At 39.2% G+C, this 15,620-nt stretch overlaps 1 protein-coding gene across 1 annotated transcript in view; it reads left to right on the top strand.

Moving 5' to 3' along the window:
- The window catches only part of LOC146312073 (SH3 and cysteine-rich domain-containing protein 2-like), a 35,226-nt gene extending 19,983 nt beyond the window's left edge, over positions 1-15,243 (top strand). Inside the window, exons 3-11 of the mRNA XM_084741419.1 lie at positions 15-109; positions 8,142-8,226; positions 8,416-8,528; positions 8,638-8,701; positions 10,158-10,213; positions 10,385-10,473; positions 11,746-11,797; positions 14,225-14,362; positions 14,610-15,243. Coding sequence (XP_084597545.1) covers positions 15-109; positions 8,142-8,226; positions 8,416-8,528; positions 8,638-8,701; positions 10,158-10,213; positions 10,385-10,473; positions 11,746-11,797; positions 14,225-14,362; positions 14,610-14,708 — 791 coding nt within the window. The 3' untranslated portion in view covers positions 14,709-15,243. The remainder of the gene's footprint in view (positions 1-14; positions 110-8,141; positions 8,227-8,415; positions 8,529-8,637; positions 8,702-10,157; positions 10,214-10,384; positions 10,474-11,745; positions 11,798-14,224; positions 14,363-14,609) is intronic.
- Positions 15,244-15,620: the final 377 nt, after the last annotated feature.

Genomic DNA, 15,620 nt, shown 5'->3' with positions numbered 1-15,620 from the left:
TGATATCTGTGCAGGGAATTCGAAGCAGGGGCTGCGTTGTAAAGCCTGTAAGCTGGCAGCCCACCTCTGGTGCTCATCGGAGCTCTCCCAGAAGCCCTGTAATGGAAAGGTAAGAACACTTCACTGTCTCGTCATTAAATCTCACTGCCACACTGCACCTTTATGGTGCACCTTTATGAAGCGAACAGTTTCATCTTATTGCACACATAAAATATATAGTATAGTACAATGTTTCTCTACAAGTGTCTGGCACTTGTCTGACACCAAGAGATATGCGGTCGTCTGGCTTTACCAGGGGTGTGAAACTCTGTAATACTCTTCCAAAATCTCACAAAAGTAGCTGGCCATTGAAAGAGCAGGAAAATATGCATCATCATTTTATTCCTAATAATAAAAAAGACAAGAAATAAATTTTACTTGTATAAAGCTTTTAAAAGTACTCAGAGGCACCTTACATGGTAAGAAGAAAAAAGGTGATAATAGAAACAGTAAAGGCGATATTAGTAAAATTAGTAGAAGGTAATAACAGTATAAAAACAATTACGACAACAATGAAAAAGGAAGGGTGGAGTAATGGATCGCACATCAAAAGAAGATTTTAAAAAGTGGGCATTGGATGTGGTTTTGAAAGAAGGAAGTGTAGGACAATGTGTGAGATGTTTGAGGAGAGAGTGGATTTTGTAGAGTTGTTTGGAGTTCAGGCACATTTTGAGCTGAGAGGCGATGGTGTTTTCCAAGATTTTAAAGTCCCATGGCTGTTTTATAACTTTATGGTCATCATAATGATTTATCTCAAATGCATCCCCTTTGCTTTGCTTTTTTTCTCACAAAAATGTTATTATCCTGTTTTAATATTGTAGTTTCATTGTATTTGTGCCTCTGATTTGCAAAAGGGAACAATACCATCCTTGAAGGGACAACTCTCATTAGCATAAAATGCTTCATCACTGGTCAGGGTGGCTTTGTGTTAATTAGTATTAAATTAAATGTTCCTGTGCTGCTTTGCTCATCTGCTGCAGTTGTCCCCCAGTAGCCTGGCTTACCATGGGCTAAACTGTTACACAGCTAATTACATTTTCACATCCTGTGTATTTGTTTGTAAAACTTGCTGGAAATGCACAAGTTGTCTGTAGGCCAGAGACTAGCCCAGAATTCATTGTGTCAGCAGAATCAAACATCATCTGGATGCTGTAATTGACTTCCTCAGTCAGTTGGTGTAGCCTTTAGTCCTGGTAATATGCTTAGCCTCAAAGCCCCCGTCTTGGTAAAAGAGCATAAAGCCCTTTTCAAACCAGCTGAGACAAAAAAGGTAGAGTTTATAAATGGTCTGCTGATTGACCAGAGCTTTGCAAAGTAGACTAAGACACTGGGAAACGTGTGAAAGGGTAGCAGTGGGATAATATTATCTCCCAACTATAAATGCTAGAAGAGAAACAAAAGCGGAGGAGGATGACACTGATAAAGTTTCAGTTGCCAGGTCCCAACATTTCTTCACTCAGCCTTTTTGTCCTTCTTCACCGCATGTGCTGCTCTTCTCACATAACGCCCTCCTCTCTTCCTCTCTCTTGTCTGGATGCTACATTTCCTTCCTCCCCTCTCAACTCTGTTGGAAAATCAATATCTCCCTGTACCAGCTGGTCTGGCTAATTCAGTGTGAAATTCAGTGTTTTTGAGGCGCACACAATCCCTCGAGGATATGACACGGCAGGCTCTCGCCAAGCCTTCGGCAGTGTCCTTTTCGATCACTGCGCACTCATCAAAGCAAGGATTAGGCATTTTACTCAAACTGGATGGACTTCGAGGCTACTTCTTACACATCTACGTAACTTAAGGTCCAGGATTCGCTGACTCTCAACCAAAGTGCGTCATCCAGAGCTTTTGTGTCATATAGATTGCTTGTCAAGTGCTTTCAATTACACATCAGGTGATTTTTTTATTTTTTTATTTACAGGTTGGTCTTCATCATACATATTTTAATGAAACAAAAATGTAGTAAAGAGCAGAATGTGGAGCAGGTTTGAGGCAACAAATGCCATTTTGTTGATAAAGAAATGTTAAAACCAGTTGTACAACATCATGATAGGATAAATTAAGTCACATAATTGGTGGAGAAAACTTGATTTTCAGAGTGGAAAATGCCAGTCAGACTCTTGGGATGACTTGAGGACAGACAATAATGTAGTCGCTGCAGGGAGAAGAGAGCAGCAGAGTTCAGAGAAGAGCAGCAGCAGCAGGAGGAGCAGGACATCTTAGTGTGACTAACCATGAATATATCAGTGCAAGTATGGAGTTTCTCTAGGAAAGTATGTTACTTTATACTTTTATGTAGGGATGCTAATAATAAATCATTAATCGACTAGTCAAATGTGAAGAATTTAACTGATTGAAAACATATTAATCAATAATCAACCAAGTTTAGAAATGGCAGCAATTGTGCTTCATTTGACATTGTTTTGTGTGCTGGAGGCATTTGTTGAATATAAAAATTAAAATGACAAAAAAAATCAGGAAAATTAGAAAAAAAAAAGTGCTGATTTTTCAATGAATCAGTTGTTAGCATTTTCAACTATCATTAAGGAAAATGCACTAAATTTGTAACCGTACTTCTACTTCAGCATACTTCAGAGGGAAATGTTACACTTTTTACTCACGGTTCACTTTGTACATTAACATTTAACATACTGCACACACAGCCATCTTAACGAACGTTTTATTTTCTTAAAACATGCAAAAATAATCTTCCTCTGTGATGAGATAACCACAGCCTGTTTGAATAGAAGTCACTCGATTTCATAAATTGTCCTGAAGAAGGTATAATTTTTTTATTCCTGAGCAGCTGTCCCCAGAAATTTCTCGACACAAGTTGTTTTTTTAAAGATGTTGAAGTAATCTAAATAGACTGAAAGATGTCATTATTTTTAGAAGACTCTTAGAACTCCATATTTAAGTAAAATTACTGTATAAGATGAAGGGGTTTTTTGTGGTGAAAAATCTTCACTTTGAACTCAACTTTGATCAGCTACATCATTAAAATTCTGCTTACAGGTGAATGCGTAGATAATAATAAGCCAATAAAATATCACATAATGTTAAAGTCAGAGTGAAGCAATAATAAGTGTGTGATCTGAGTTTTCAAACCACAGAAACATGTTATTAACCACCCAAAAATCAAGTATATAAATTTAGGTTTCAAAATCATGAAAAAATAAGCAAATTTCTCTGCTCTGAAACACTGAGTGCATGTCTGCTGTCTCAAGTAAATGCTAATATTCTATAGTTTATATAGTATAGTATAGTATAGTATAGTATAGTATAGTATAGTATAGTATATAGGGATACAAATGGCATCGGTGCGTCACTGAGTTTTCAGGCCTGCCCAAAAAAATCCTGAGCTCAGAAATGGTGAAAAACACTTTAACAGTTTAGTCAGTTTAACATGTATAATGTGTTGAGAAACGAATCTCTGAATTTCCTTTACACTGAGTACTTTTACTTTTGATTCTTGTCTACTTTTAGTTCAGTAAAATTTAAAATGCAGGACCTTTACTCATATTTACTTGTAATAGAATGGTATTGCTACTTTTACTCGAGTTAAGTGTCTGAGTACTTTTCCATAATAAACAATAAAAACACCAGATTGTGCAGGCACAACTTGCACACGCATGTAAAGTAGTGCGATAAAAAATGAAAGAGGAATATCTGCAGCTTCTCTGGCTCGCTCTCAGTCCATTTGCTGAGTGCACCCGTATGTGACCAAATGCTTTAAATTATCTCCAGAATCAAGCAGCTTTAAATTAGTTTGGAATCATGACAACTTCTCGCTAATCAATGTTAATTGAACTTAAAGATGTATTACAGTTTGATTAAAGAAACGGGCCTGCTGAGCACTGCACAAAATAATGCAGATATGCAAAATAATCTTTACACACTCTCTCTCTCTCTCTCTCTCTCTCTCTCTCTCTCTCTCTCTCTCTCACTCTCTCTCTCGCTCTCTCTCTCATCCTGTCTGTTATATTCCAGTGGTCAGAGTCTAATCTTGCTTTCTGTCGATCTTAACTATAAGCAAAGTGTGAAATTTTAGCTCGTCTGCTCTGTTTAAACTTCAACAAGTCCTAAACTGTCCAGTCATGCACCACATTGCTGATATACCGGTACAGTATGTGATTGTTGGGGTAGTGTTTGGTTACTGGATGTGAAAGGGAAGATTCAAGGTTTCTAACACACAGGAAGTCATTGATCTACCTCCAGCTCTGAGCACATCAGTTTGTTTCAGTTTGGAGCACTGGCAGAGGAGATGAGGCCAATCACCACCCATTAATTAGCATAATATGACAGTAAGTGAAGCATGTGCCAAGTTTATTTACAGAGAGCGCTTTTATTTTGTTTGTGTCCTGTGTTTCCTGTGAAGCGCTTTGTGACAAACGGATCCAAACGAGAATAATGAAAACAATACTTAGAACAAAAACATTGTACTCTCCAAGACACTTGGCCAGAGCTGCATGTCTCTGTGTTTGTACTCTAGAACTGCAACAACTGGTTGCAACTGATGGATTAGTCTATTACCATTTTGATAATTACTTTATATGACTTGATCATTATTGCTAAAGAATCTATGCTCATATAATTGTAAATTGAATATCTTTGGTGTTTGCACTTTCACAATAAAAGACTCTGTGCAGTCTCCAGACCTTAGATCATCAGAACAGACAATAAAGAAAGTAAATAATGTACTTACCCATGAAGCATAAAAATTCATGAAAATGCAGGTCAGCAAAATCAGATGGGCAAAACACCTGTGTCTAGTGGAATCAAGACATGACATTTTAATTTAATAAGAAAACAATAAAGGGGACAAACTTCTCAATTTAAACATTGTTTATTTATTTGTGATATTTGGTATTTATTTAGAACATTACAAGCAATCAGGTGGAGTTGTTGAAGCTGAAATTCTGAATAATTTACACTTGATGTTGCCTGTTCAAAGGTCAAAATTTGCATGTCCCAGTGGAAGTTGTAGCTATTAATAAGGTTAATGTTTTGGCACAGAGCTGATTAGATCGCTCTCAGTAACTGAATTTAATCTCAATTTCTCTTGTTTATAACAAACCACATTTCATGAAAGTCAGTGCAGAATTAAGCGAGTTACATTCAACTTTGTACTGAAGTCTGAATCTCTCATTTGTTCATTGTGGACCTTGTGGATCATAACATATCAGGTATGGAATTCGATTACAGACACTCTGGTATATGATCAAACAAAACTTTTCTATGAATGTCAATTTTTGAGCAATGACAAAGTCTAAAATGTGGCCTGCGAGAGTCTAGGTAAGCCTTGTTTTTAGCCCAGCGCTTGTTGATAACTTGGGGCCCCTACTGGCCGGATAAAAGGAGTGAGGAATCAGTTGGGGTACAGCAGTTAATTGTTTTTTCAAGGTTTTTCAAAAATATGAATCACCACAACGATGAAAGGTGCACAAAAAATGTTTGGCTGATGGGTCCAGTAGTATACGAGATTAGCTGCAGCCATGGACAGTAGCTCACACACGCACTCACAGGACTTGTTGCATGGCAGAGATAATAATGGTTTAAAGCCCTACTGTATATATATTTATGTGAGCACCTGTGTGCCTTCTAAATGGGTAAAATTCTAGATATCATAACAACTTTACATCACATTTTTTTCAGCATTAAAAATAGATGCAGCTCTTGTGAAATCACACTGTTCAGTTATGTGTTGGTGTGGAGTTTCATGCAGTTATTTCAGTCTAAAGGTGGAGTTTGTCTTCGGTGAGCGAGGAGATAAAGAAGAGATTCTGGGCAAATTCTTGTCTGTCAGTCCTGAGAGCAGCCATCACACTCCATCAGAACCTTAAAGCAATGTTTCACTCCTGGATGAATTCTGTGTGCTTTTCAGAAAGTCTGCGCTCACAGGATGTGTCAAATCGTCATGGCCGTCATTTTGATTTATTTCCTTTCTATAAATATGTTCCTTTACTTTGACTTTCACACGCTTTCACACACAAGCATACAAAATGTTCGAAACCTCAGGTGCTTCTGTGAGACTGAAATATGTCTTGAAATCACTGACAACCATTAATCAATAAGCAATAATCTCTCACTTGATACATGATGACACAGTTATGCATCTTTTATTTAAATTAATAAAAATACCGTACGCTGAATGTAGCACAGAGCAACAGAAAAGCAACTGAAAGATGTAAGACATTTTTCTGATGGCATGTTATTTTCAGCACTTACTGTAAACCAGATGAAAAGAGATTAAATAAAAGCTGTTACACTGTCTTTATGAACCATTTCTATTTAAAGAACACAGAACAGACTCATCACAGCCTCTGTCAAAAACAGGACTTTGTAATTTTTATCTCTTAGACTGATGAGTCGTGCACTAAACATATTTCCCTCGCTAAATACAGAGACACAATCAGATATCAGAGTTGTACAGTGTCAGATCTGCACTGGCTGATCTACAGTTTGACAGAGAGAGACCTTTGTTGTGCCACAATACGCAGACCGTGAGGGTAAATTTGCTTGAAGAAAGATAAGAAGTAAGTCATACTCCATTAGGCAAACGGCAGTGTTGGGGGGGTATTTCTTTAGAGACTTGCTGTTAAAACTAATGGTGAGTGCATTATTGCCACCATCAGTGGGTAATAATGGAGCAGAAGTGCAATAATGCAGTCATAGATCAAATTAGCTGATCTGACCTACATGTGTCAAAATGAAAAAGTATGTCAAAGCTAGTCCTTTAGCCTCGTTAGCATTAGGGAAAATGCTGAAACACAACTGCTTTTTCAACATGGCTTCTCTACTGTCCATAAAATGAAGGCCTCACATCAAAACCTGGAAAAAATTTGAGTTAAATTTTTTTTAGATGTCACCCATAAGAGAAACTGCTTTGTATGCAACTTAATGATTTACTTTCAATCCCAGGTGTATCATTCATTTAAGTGTCATAAAAATTAAAGTCATGGAGGTCAGTTTCATTCTTATTTCAGTCTCTCTTAAGCTGTGTTTTATCCAAGAAGTCCAGTTCAGTTTACTTCAGTTTGTTACACATTAGAAAAAGTTGGATGGTACCAAAAAAGACCCCACTCCATCCTATTTTTTCATTACAGCTCTGTTGAGATTCCAAGCAAGCCGAGCCAATACTAAAAAGTGGAGTTAAAATACTGCAGACCACCAGTTAGTCCAGAGTCATCTCATCATCTGTGCTCTGATGTAGGATTTCTCAAACTTTTTTTCATCAGTCTTTTGCCTTGCTGCCTACAGTCTTATCTCAAACAGAGCTCGTCTCCATGTTGACATAAACAGCCACATACCGAGAAGGAAGAGCACAAAACATTTGTTTTTCATGAAAGTAATGGGCAGATGGTTAGCAAAGTAACATTTAAGTGCACAAGCTTCAGTGGAAAAAACAGATCTGGGGTTTAGGTACATGTAGGTATGGGGATTCAACAGTTCTATACCAAAAATGTTTGGTGAAAATGTGGCTGTACGATTTGTCAGCACTGACTTTTATATGTACATGTGTGTATAACTATTGTGGGGGGCATTTTAAGTCTTTTCATAGATAGCTGACGTAAGGAAAGTGACAGGAAATGAGAGGAAAGAGTTGAGTGTATTGACATTTTAAGTTTAACCTGACAAGCTCAACCTTCACTCATAGGTTAGTATGCATGCACAGATATTGTCAAAGTCAAAGTATTGATGATATGTACACAAAGAGAGGTCTTGTACTAGCTCTCCTCTGTTTGTGTTTTTTAGTGTTTATGTACCGTGTATTTCTTTTATATTGCCAATCTTTTTTACATTCAGTCAAATAAACTAAAGACGAGTAACATAATCCATGTGCCTCCACATTTTTCCCAGAAAAGCCTTTCTGTTATGCAATATCTGCATCAAAGTCATTCATAGGAGATTTCAGTCAGATCCTCAGATACTCAGCTTTCATAGCACATTCTGTACTGTTCCCACCTTTCCCAGATAAAACCACACAGGTATTGTCTTACATCAGAATATTACATCTGCCCTTTGTCGTTTTTCCGCCTCAAGTAACGTTTCTCCTTCCCCTGTCCTCCTTCTCCTGTCTCCCTGTCTCCCCGTCTCTGCCGGCCTGTCAGACGGGAGCTTTCAAGAGGAACTTCAGCTCTCCTCTGCTCACCACTGATGCACTGGGTGTGGTCAGAGAGGCTCCCGCTGCCCAGGGTGAGTGATGGAGCCGCCGCTCCAAACAGCTGTAATCTCAGGATGACTAATCACCGTGTCTGTGGCCTTCGATCCTTGATGCCTGACAGGCCACTGTGTATGCATGGGGGCGTGTGTTTGTGTCAGTATAGTGTCAGCTATAAAACTGCACATGTGTTGCTTTGTTCCCTCTTGTCTGGTTGTGTGTAGAGGCAGATAATGGCATTGTTGACCCCGTGTATGAGGCTCTGCGCTATGGGACGTCACTGGCTCAGATGAGTCGCTCCAGCTTTGGCAGCATCTCAGAGTCGCCGTGTCATGAGGTATAAAACACACAGACAACCCCAGTCATTCATATATACATTCATGTTGACAATAATGATACCAGGAATATTGTTGACTGTGCTGAGTGCAACCCTTTCTTCACTACAGACGGACAAACTGCAGGACAAACTAGAAAACCAGCCAATAGCTGAAGAGGAGCACATACCAGGAAGTAAGTCAGATCATTTTACTTTGAATCTCTTATTGATGATTGGGTGCTTAGCAGCTTTCAAGATACTGAAAAGCCTTACAGGAGTATTTCTGCATTTTGAGAAATGAGGTTTGTTGCAGCCTTCTTGTTACCACCATGTCCAGAAAAGACCTGATCGCCATTTCCAGTGCAGTGTAATGACTATTTTGGCGAGCATAAACCCAATGATCAATACTTGTTTATGATAATTAGACCAGGAGCCTTGACGTGTGTAGTTAAATAGGCACAGTAGAGGATCCGAGGAGATTGCATGGTTCAGGAAGACCCGGTGAGAAGGGGTCACGTTATCCCACAGTGCCTTAATTACTGGACATGACCAGACCATATGAGACTCAGTCCCCATGTCTTGGTGACAATGCCAGCACATATCAGTCTGTAGCTTAGCTTAGTGCAAAGACTAGAATCAGTCTAGTCTATAATAAACACATTATATCTAATTTGTGTATTTTATATACTGTAGAGACCAAAGTATAAAAATGACATGTTTAGGCACATAACTTCTGTGCCTAGACTGAACAAACGGTGCATCCACAGGGTTAATATGTGTTCAGAAGTTGCAAATTACAATTTTGGTTACCCCAATTTTCCCTTATCTGCCTCACCTCTTCTATTTCATAACTCAAAAAAATGGTTATCTAGTTCTCCTAGTCAAAAACAAGCAAGTTGAGAAGGAACAACGCCATGATGCGCCATGACAAATTGTGCAAATAACAAAAAATCTGAAAAATTAGACAAGATTAGCGCAATCCCAAAGTTTCTAACTATTGGTATATGAGCAAAAAAATCTCCCGAATACTGTGATCTGAGGGAAATGGTTCAATGTTAATTGACTATTCAAATTATGGTGAATGTTTCCTTTAACATTTTAGTGCAGAGAAGAAGAGCATCTGTAAATGTAAGGTGTGTGTGTGTGTGTGTGTGTGTGTGTGTGTGTGTGTGTGTGTGTGTGTGTGTGTGTGTGTGTGTGTGTCTGTGTCTGTGTCTGTGTGTGTTTGCAGGAACATTTCGAGCTAAATGCCAGAATGTTAAAGAGCTATTAAAATGAGATACAGTGCACTGCTACAGAGGTGGTGTGTGTGTGTGTGTGTGTGTGTGTGTGTGTGTGTGTGTGTGTGTGTGTGTGTGTGTGTGTGTGTGTGTGTGTGTGTGTGTTCGTTCCCTCCGCAGTACTTTACCCTCTGTGTCTTTAGTCCCAGGAGATGGGATCATCTGTTTGTACTGCTGCCACTTTACAGTAAATGACCTTGGCTTCAGCCTTCCGTCTGTTTGCCGCAAGACCTCTCTGTGTGTCCCTCCCCCCCTTTTTTTTTTTTTTTGACTTTCTCGTTCACCCGCTCTCTTTCCCTCTTTGTCTTCACACACATATTGTCTTTCTGTCTCTTTTTTTCTCTTTGTGTTTATGTGTCTGTCTCTCCAGTGCTCACTCCTCCTGAAAGCGAGAAGGCTGATTCAGAAGACAGGGTCAGCCTGAAGGTGTGTAGTCAGCATTCCTCTCTCCTTTCAGCTGATTTTTCTCGGTGAAGATGCACTCTGTCAACTCCCTTCAAACTTTTCTGACTTCCACATGAACCATACAGATATAATCTTCATTTCTCTTTTTCTGGTTTGTCTTTTCCCTCTTTATCCCTCTTTATCCATTGTCAGACTCCGAAGAGAGTAGAGGTTCACTCCATCCACACCTATGTGGCTCTCTACAAGTTTCTGCCTCAGGAGAAGAACGACTTGGAGCTACAGTCAGTCCAGTTTATTTGTATACTGTACTGTGCATGTATAAGAGAGTAATCGGATGAAAGAGGAAGAAGCACGTACCTGTCCTGGCCAAAATTTACCACCATTAATGCACCATCTGCCTCCTCAGCGGGACGACCGTAGGGGGTTGTAGGGTTCTGATTGGGCGGGGGGGAGCATGCTGGGAAGCCAGGAAGGACAAACAGCTGTGTTGAGTGTGTGACGTAAATTTAAAAAAAACCCTTGTATGTTAGTGCTGTAGGTGCAGGAAACTGCTGAGACACCCACCACTAATCTTGTGGACGCGTCTGTGCAAGAAGACGACACATGAGGCGTTTGTTCACACAGACAGAGCAGTCCCTCAGAAAAATTACTCACTATACATGGTGAAACATGATAGAAAACGAAGTAAAAAAAAAAAAAAAACAGGTATTCAGTGATATCAACCATGCAGTGACATAGAATCTTCTAAATTAAGTAGAGGAAAGAGGTAAAATGTAATGGTAGTGTAATGATGTTATTTTTGTGTTTTATGTGTGAAAGAGGTTCATGATACAAATCCATGCTATGGTCGCTGTTTCCTTTAGATGTTTGGACTAACCTGTATCTTCCTGTTTATTATACAAACATCAAATTCTGCAAGAAAGCAAAGAAGTGCATTTCGAGAAATGGAAAACTATTGTGCAGCACAGTTTAGATCAGCAGTGTCAAACTCACTGGTCACATACAGCCCAGTTTGATAAGTAAAACCTTTGCATAATAATTTATAAATAACAACATTGACAAATTTTCTCTTTATTTTTAGTGTAAAGAAAAACAAGTGCATTCTGAAAAGGTTCAATATTAATGGACCATCCATTTACTAACCAGGTGATGAACAACCTGAGATGTCTTTATGCAGCTTCAACAATATGTCTTCATTTTTCAATAGTCAGTCAGTTTACAGTCATTACACATGAAGAAACACGAACTGGTCCATTTTTATTGGAAAACACAGCATTCTTTGTCCACTGTTCTTCTTATTGACAAAGACATTTTCCACCAGCAGGTCCTGCATGAACAGCAACTGACAGTGTTGTGTCCCATAGCTGCATGCACGCTCGTGAGCGCTGTGATAGCATGTCCAGCATTGGGCCTACTGCTCTTATATTCAGCACGACTCCTGGTGGATAAATCAGTAATAGCAGTGCCTTTTATTGCAAAACTGGATCTAATACTCTGTTTTAGATGGTGACTCTATATGAGTCTTCTCATCGAGCACTTTGTTTTTCCTCCAGGCCTGGCGACAGAGTTCAAGTCACAGATGACTCCAACGAGGACTGGTGGAAGGTGGGCTGTGAAAAAAAATATTTCTATTCAAATGAAGTGCCCATCAGACATTTCAAAATTATCATATTTCTATCTTCCTACTAAGCCTTTGCTTAAATGAATAAAATATTACCACTACAAATCTCTGGATTGCCTTTGAATAGATAATACAATAGCACACACACACACACACATGCACATATGGCTTTCAATTAGAGAGCTGAACAATCAGTTGAAGCTCTTCCATTCAAAGCAGAGTTGTTCAGAGACAGTAAAATTAAAGAGCTGGTGGATGTGCTTGAAGGACAGCAGGTGTGGGTGTTCGCAGAACTAGTTAGTATGAAGAGGAAACGAGAAAGAAGGCAGATTGTAGTCAGTGTTTAATGAGGCAGCTGAAGATCTTAACCTTCACCTGCTAAAGGACAGGCAGGTCTTTACATAAACCAACACTGGGGAAAAATAGCAGGATATCCACTCTAATACAGCAGCTGCAGAGTAACCCAGGGTAACCATATTTCTATAGCTTACTGTATATTACTGAAGCTACATATATAAGTCAAGGAGCTTTAAGTGGCTTATTTAAAACATACCTAGAGTTAACTGGAGGTTGTCTTTGCTGCAGCCTGAAAAGACAAGTTTCATTCATATTACATAACAAAATGAAAATTGTTCTTTTCACAACAGTGTTTATAGTGAGGCAACACAATTGAATGTGGTATTTCCATCAAAATACATACAAACAGTTGTAAAATTGTACAACTACAAAACACTAATTTCATGCAAACCACATTCCATTACAGAAAACTACTGTAACAGTTAACCCACAAATCCTGCTGTTTTAGTGTAAACATGCCTTTGCTAAATGTCAACATTTGGACGTAAACGAAATGGATAAGTGGGCACCCATGGGTTTCGTACGCCTGTGTGCCAGAGTCTCTGAAGAGAGTAGTGGAGGATTAGAGCTTCACAAATACAGACGCTTTTTGGTCTAGTACTGATGTTGCTAATTAACTAGGGAACAAAAACACTTTTTGGATTTCCAGTTTTCTGCTAATTATGATGGTTTATTCAGATTCCAATGTGGTACTGTGTTACAAATGTGATGCATATTTAGACATCTGGACATGTAAACTTAAATGAGAAAAAAATAATCTAATTGCATATATTTAGCCAAGGACTGTAGAGGAAGCTGCCTGTGCTGGGTTTGCTGTGTTGAAACATAGGCCAGCAGATGATTGAAATGCAAATTAAATTGTCAACAAGGCAGCAATTTGTGGTTTATAGTGTAGAGGAGCCATTTAAATAATTGATTTTTGTACTACAACAATTAAAGGGAAAATTTGGCACTTTTCATATGGATGACCAGTCAGTGCTGATGGAGAATGTAGTCAATTGAAGCAATAAATTCCTCAGTGCCATATTGACTGAAAAAGCTGAGTTCTCCTGCTCGCGGAGCCATGGCAGCAGTGTGGTTCATGAAAAGAGCATCGTTCAGTGAACATACTCATATTTTTGGTGAACGGTGAATTGAACAAATCAGTTTGCAATTAATGAACTTGAATGTGAGTGTAGTTCAGTCCTAAGGGGAACGATGTTCACATTATTTAAAACAAGTGTGATACAGACTCTCGGCAGAGAAAGAGAGATAACTGAAGAGAGTGTGTGATATGAATATAGATGAAAAACTTTATTTGTTCATGTGGCATGAAGTGCATGACCTGGGCTACACTGCAGACTAGAGTCTCAGTTACAGTAAGACACAGACAGATAGATCCACTCATCTCCTTTATCTAATCTCTCTCTTCATCTCCTTGTAGTTCTTATGCACTGTGGTTCCTTCACTTGGAAACTGGAAAGTTGAAATTTACAAGTTCTCAGTTGGAAATTTCAACAGGATGTTGGTGTTCAAGTCAATATTAGCTATTGTGTAAAACGGTATCTTGTAATTTCTTGTTAACAACCATTGAAATGAGTTATCGTGGGCATTCAAGTTAATCCAAAAGACGTGAATATCACACAACATTTAGTAAGATGTCATTATATAGATTTCAGTGTCCCTGTTGGAACAAGGTTCTATTCAAAATGACATTTTAAAAAAACAGAAGAAGTGAATGTAAACTGAACTCTGAGCTGGATCTTATGAAGTGTGACATTGCACAACACTGCCTACATGTACCAGGATGCATTGTGTGACACCCATGCCCATGTCCAGTGACATCACTGGATGCAGGAAGAACTACAGATCAGTTTTATTGGTCAATATAGCAGCACTGAGGATTTTTTGCTTCAATTTAGTACATTTACAATCAGCACTGACTGAACATGAAAAGTATTTAATTTTCTCATTTTTTTTTTTTCATTCTACCCACCTGAGAGTTAGACAGAAAATATCTATTTATATCTGTCAGTGACTAACTGTTTGTATATGCGTTTGGGTGTGTTTACCAGGGGAAAAGCAGAGACAAGGTGGGACTGTTCCCTGCCAACTTTGTGCAGAGGGTCCGTCCTGGTGAGCGGGTGTGGAAGGTCACAGCTGGTTTCCATGGCAACCGAGACAAAGGCCAGATGACTGTGAAAGAGGCCCAGGTGAACACACATACATAAAATACACACAATTATTCTCTCTCGTGCGCGCACACACTGAATAATTGTATGTAAATTCATGCAGAAAACTGCTGAGATTAGACAGAGGACAGCATGTTATGGCTTCCAGTGCGGCTTACTTTGTTGCCTCAGTCCACAAACTCTTTCTCACATCACTGAATGTCACTCGCTCCTCCTCCTCCTGCTCCGTACCCCTCTCCTCCCTCCGTCATCCACCCTCCCTCTGCAGATCTGTGTGGGGAAGAACGAGGAGACTGACGGTTTCCTCCGGCTCAGCAGCGGGAAGAAGAGAGGCTTGGTCCCCGTGACGTGTCTGCTAGAAATATGATGGAGCACCCTTCTCCTTGACCCCTCAGTTTGATAACAAAGTTCACTATGATGGAGGAATACTCAGGAGTGTTTTATCCAACACCTCACTGACCGCCAACACACCCACCTCCACCCTTCCAAAAAAAAAGTGGCAGTGAATTAGCAGCTTGAGTGGACGACCCACACTTTTGCTATAGAGCTACTTTTCTTGTAGCACAACTTTTCTTTGTGTGTTTTTATACACACTCACAACAGAAATGTAGCATCATGTCGGAGAGGATAACGTGCAGGAAGTCTGGCTACCTCACTAGCCGTTTCCATTGGCCATCTGTCTGCAAGAAATGGGAGAGGACTTACTATGATGTCAGGGCGAGTCAGAGCCTGAGGGACTTTGTGAGCAAATTGTCTTCATGTCATTGTTATTGTGTTAGAGAAAACAAAAGAGGTTGTGAGTGATTATAGCTGTTTATTGTAGTGGCTTGTGCACTTTTTGGTTGGTTGTTTCAAACCCTCAAACAGAAAGATTCAGCTGATACAACTAAGGGTGATGATAAGGGCTGGGTATCAGTATTTGATATCCTTAAGGTATCGCCTGAAATAACCCAGTAGCATCGCAACTTCTCCAGTCAAACGATACCTGCATTTGATCCCTTTTGTACCAAGATCTAGAAAAAAATGACTATTTGTATGGTACGGCATTCTTCGAAAAAAGAAGAAACTTTGAAACTAGGTATCAAATTAAGTACTCTATTGGTATCAGTATCGTTTTAAGGCTACTGGTATTGGTTCTGGTATTGCAGTTTTTTTAGGCAGTACCCAGCCCTGGTGATACAGTTTTGTACGTGCAGACTGCAGCTCACAATGTGCACAATGTCTGCTGTTATAATATGGAATTCATGATGTGCTAATGTGTCACAAAATGATTCAGGTA

Source organism: Lutjanus erythropterus, chromosome 17 (assembly GCF_056507025.1).
Source record: "Lutjanus erythropterus isolate fLutEry1 chromosome 17, fLutEry1.hap2, whole genome shotgun sequence".
NCBI classification, from domain to species: domain Eukaryota; kingdom Metazoa; phylum Chordata; class Actinopteri; order Lutjaniformes; family Lutjanidae; genus Lutjanus; species Lutjanus erythropterus.
The sequence above is the reverse complement of the archived record's forward strand: the minus strand, read 5'-3'. Positions and strand labels throughout refer to the sequence as shown.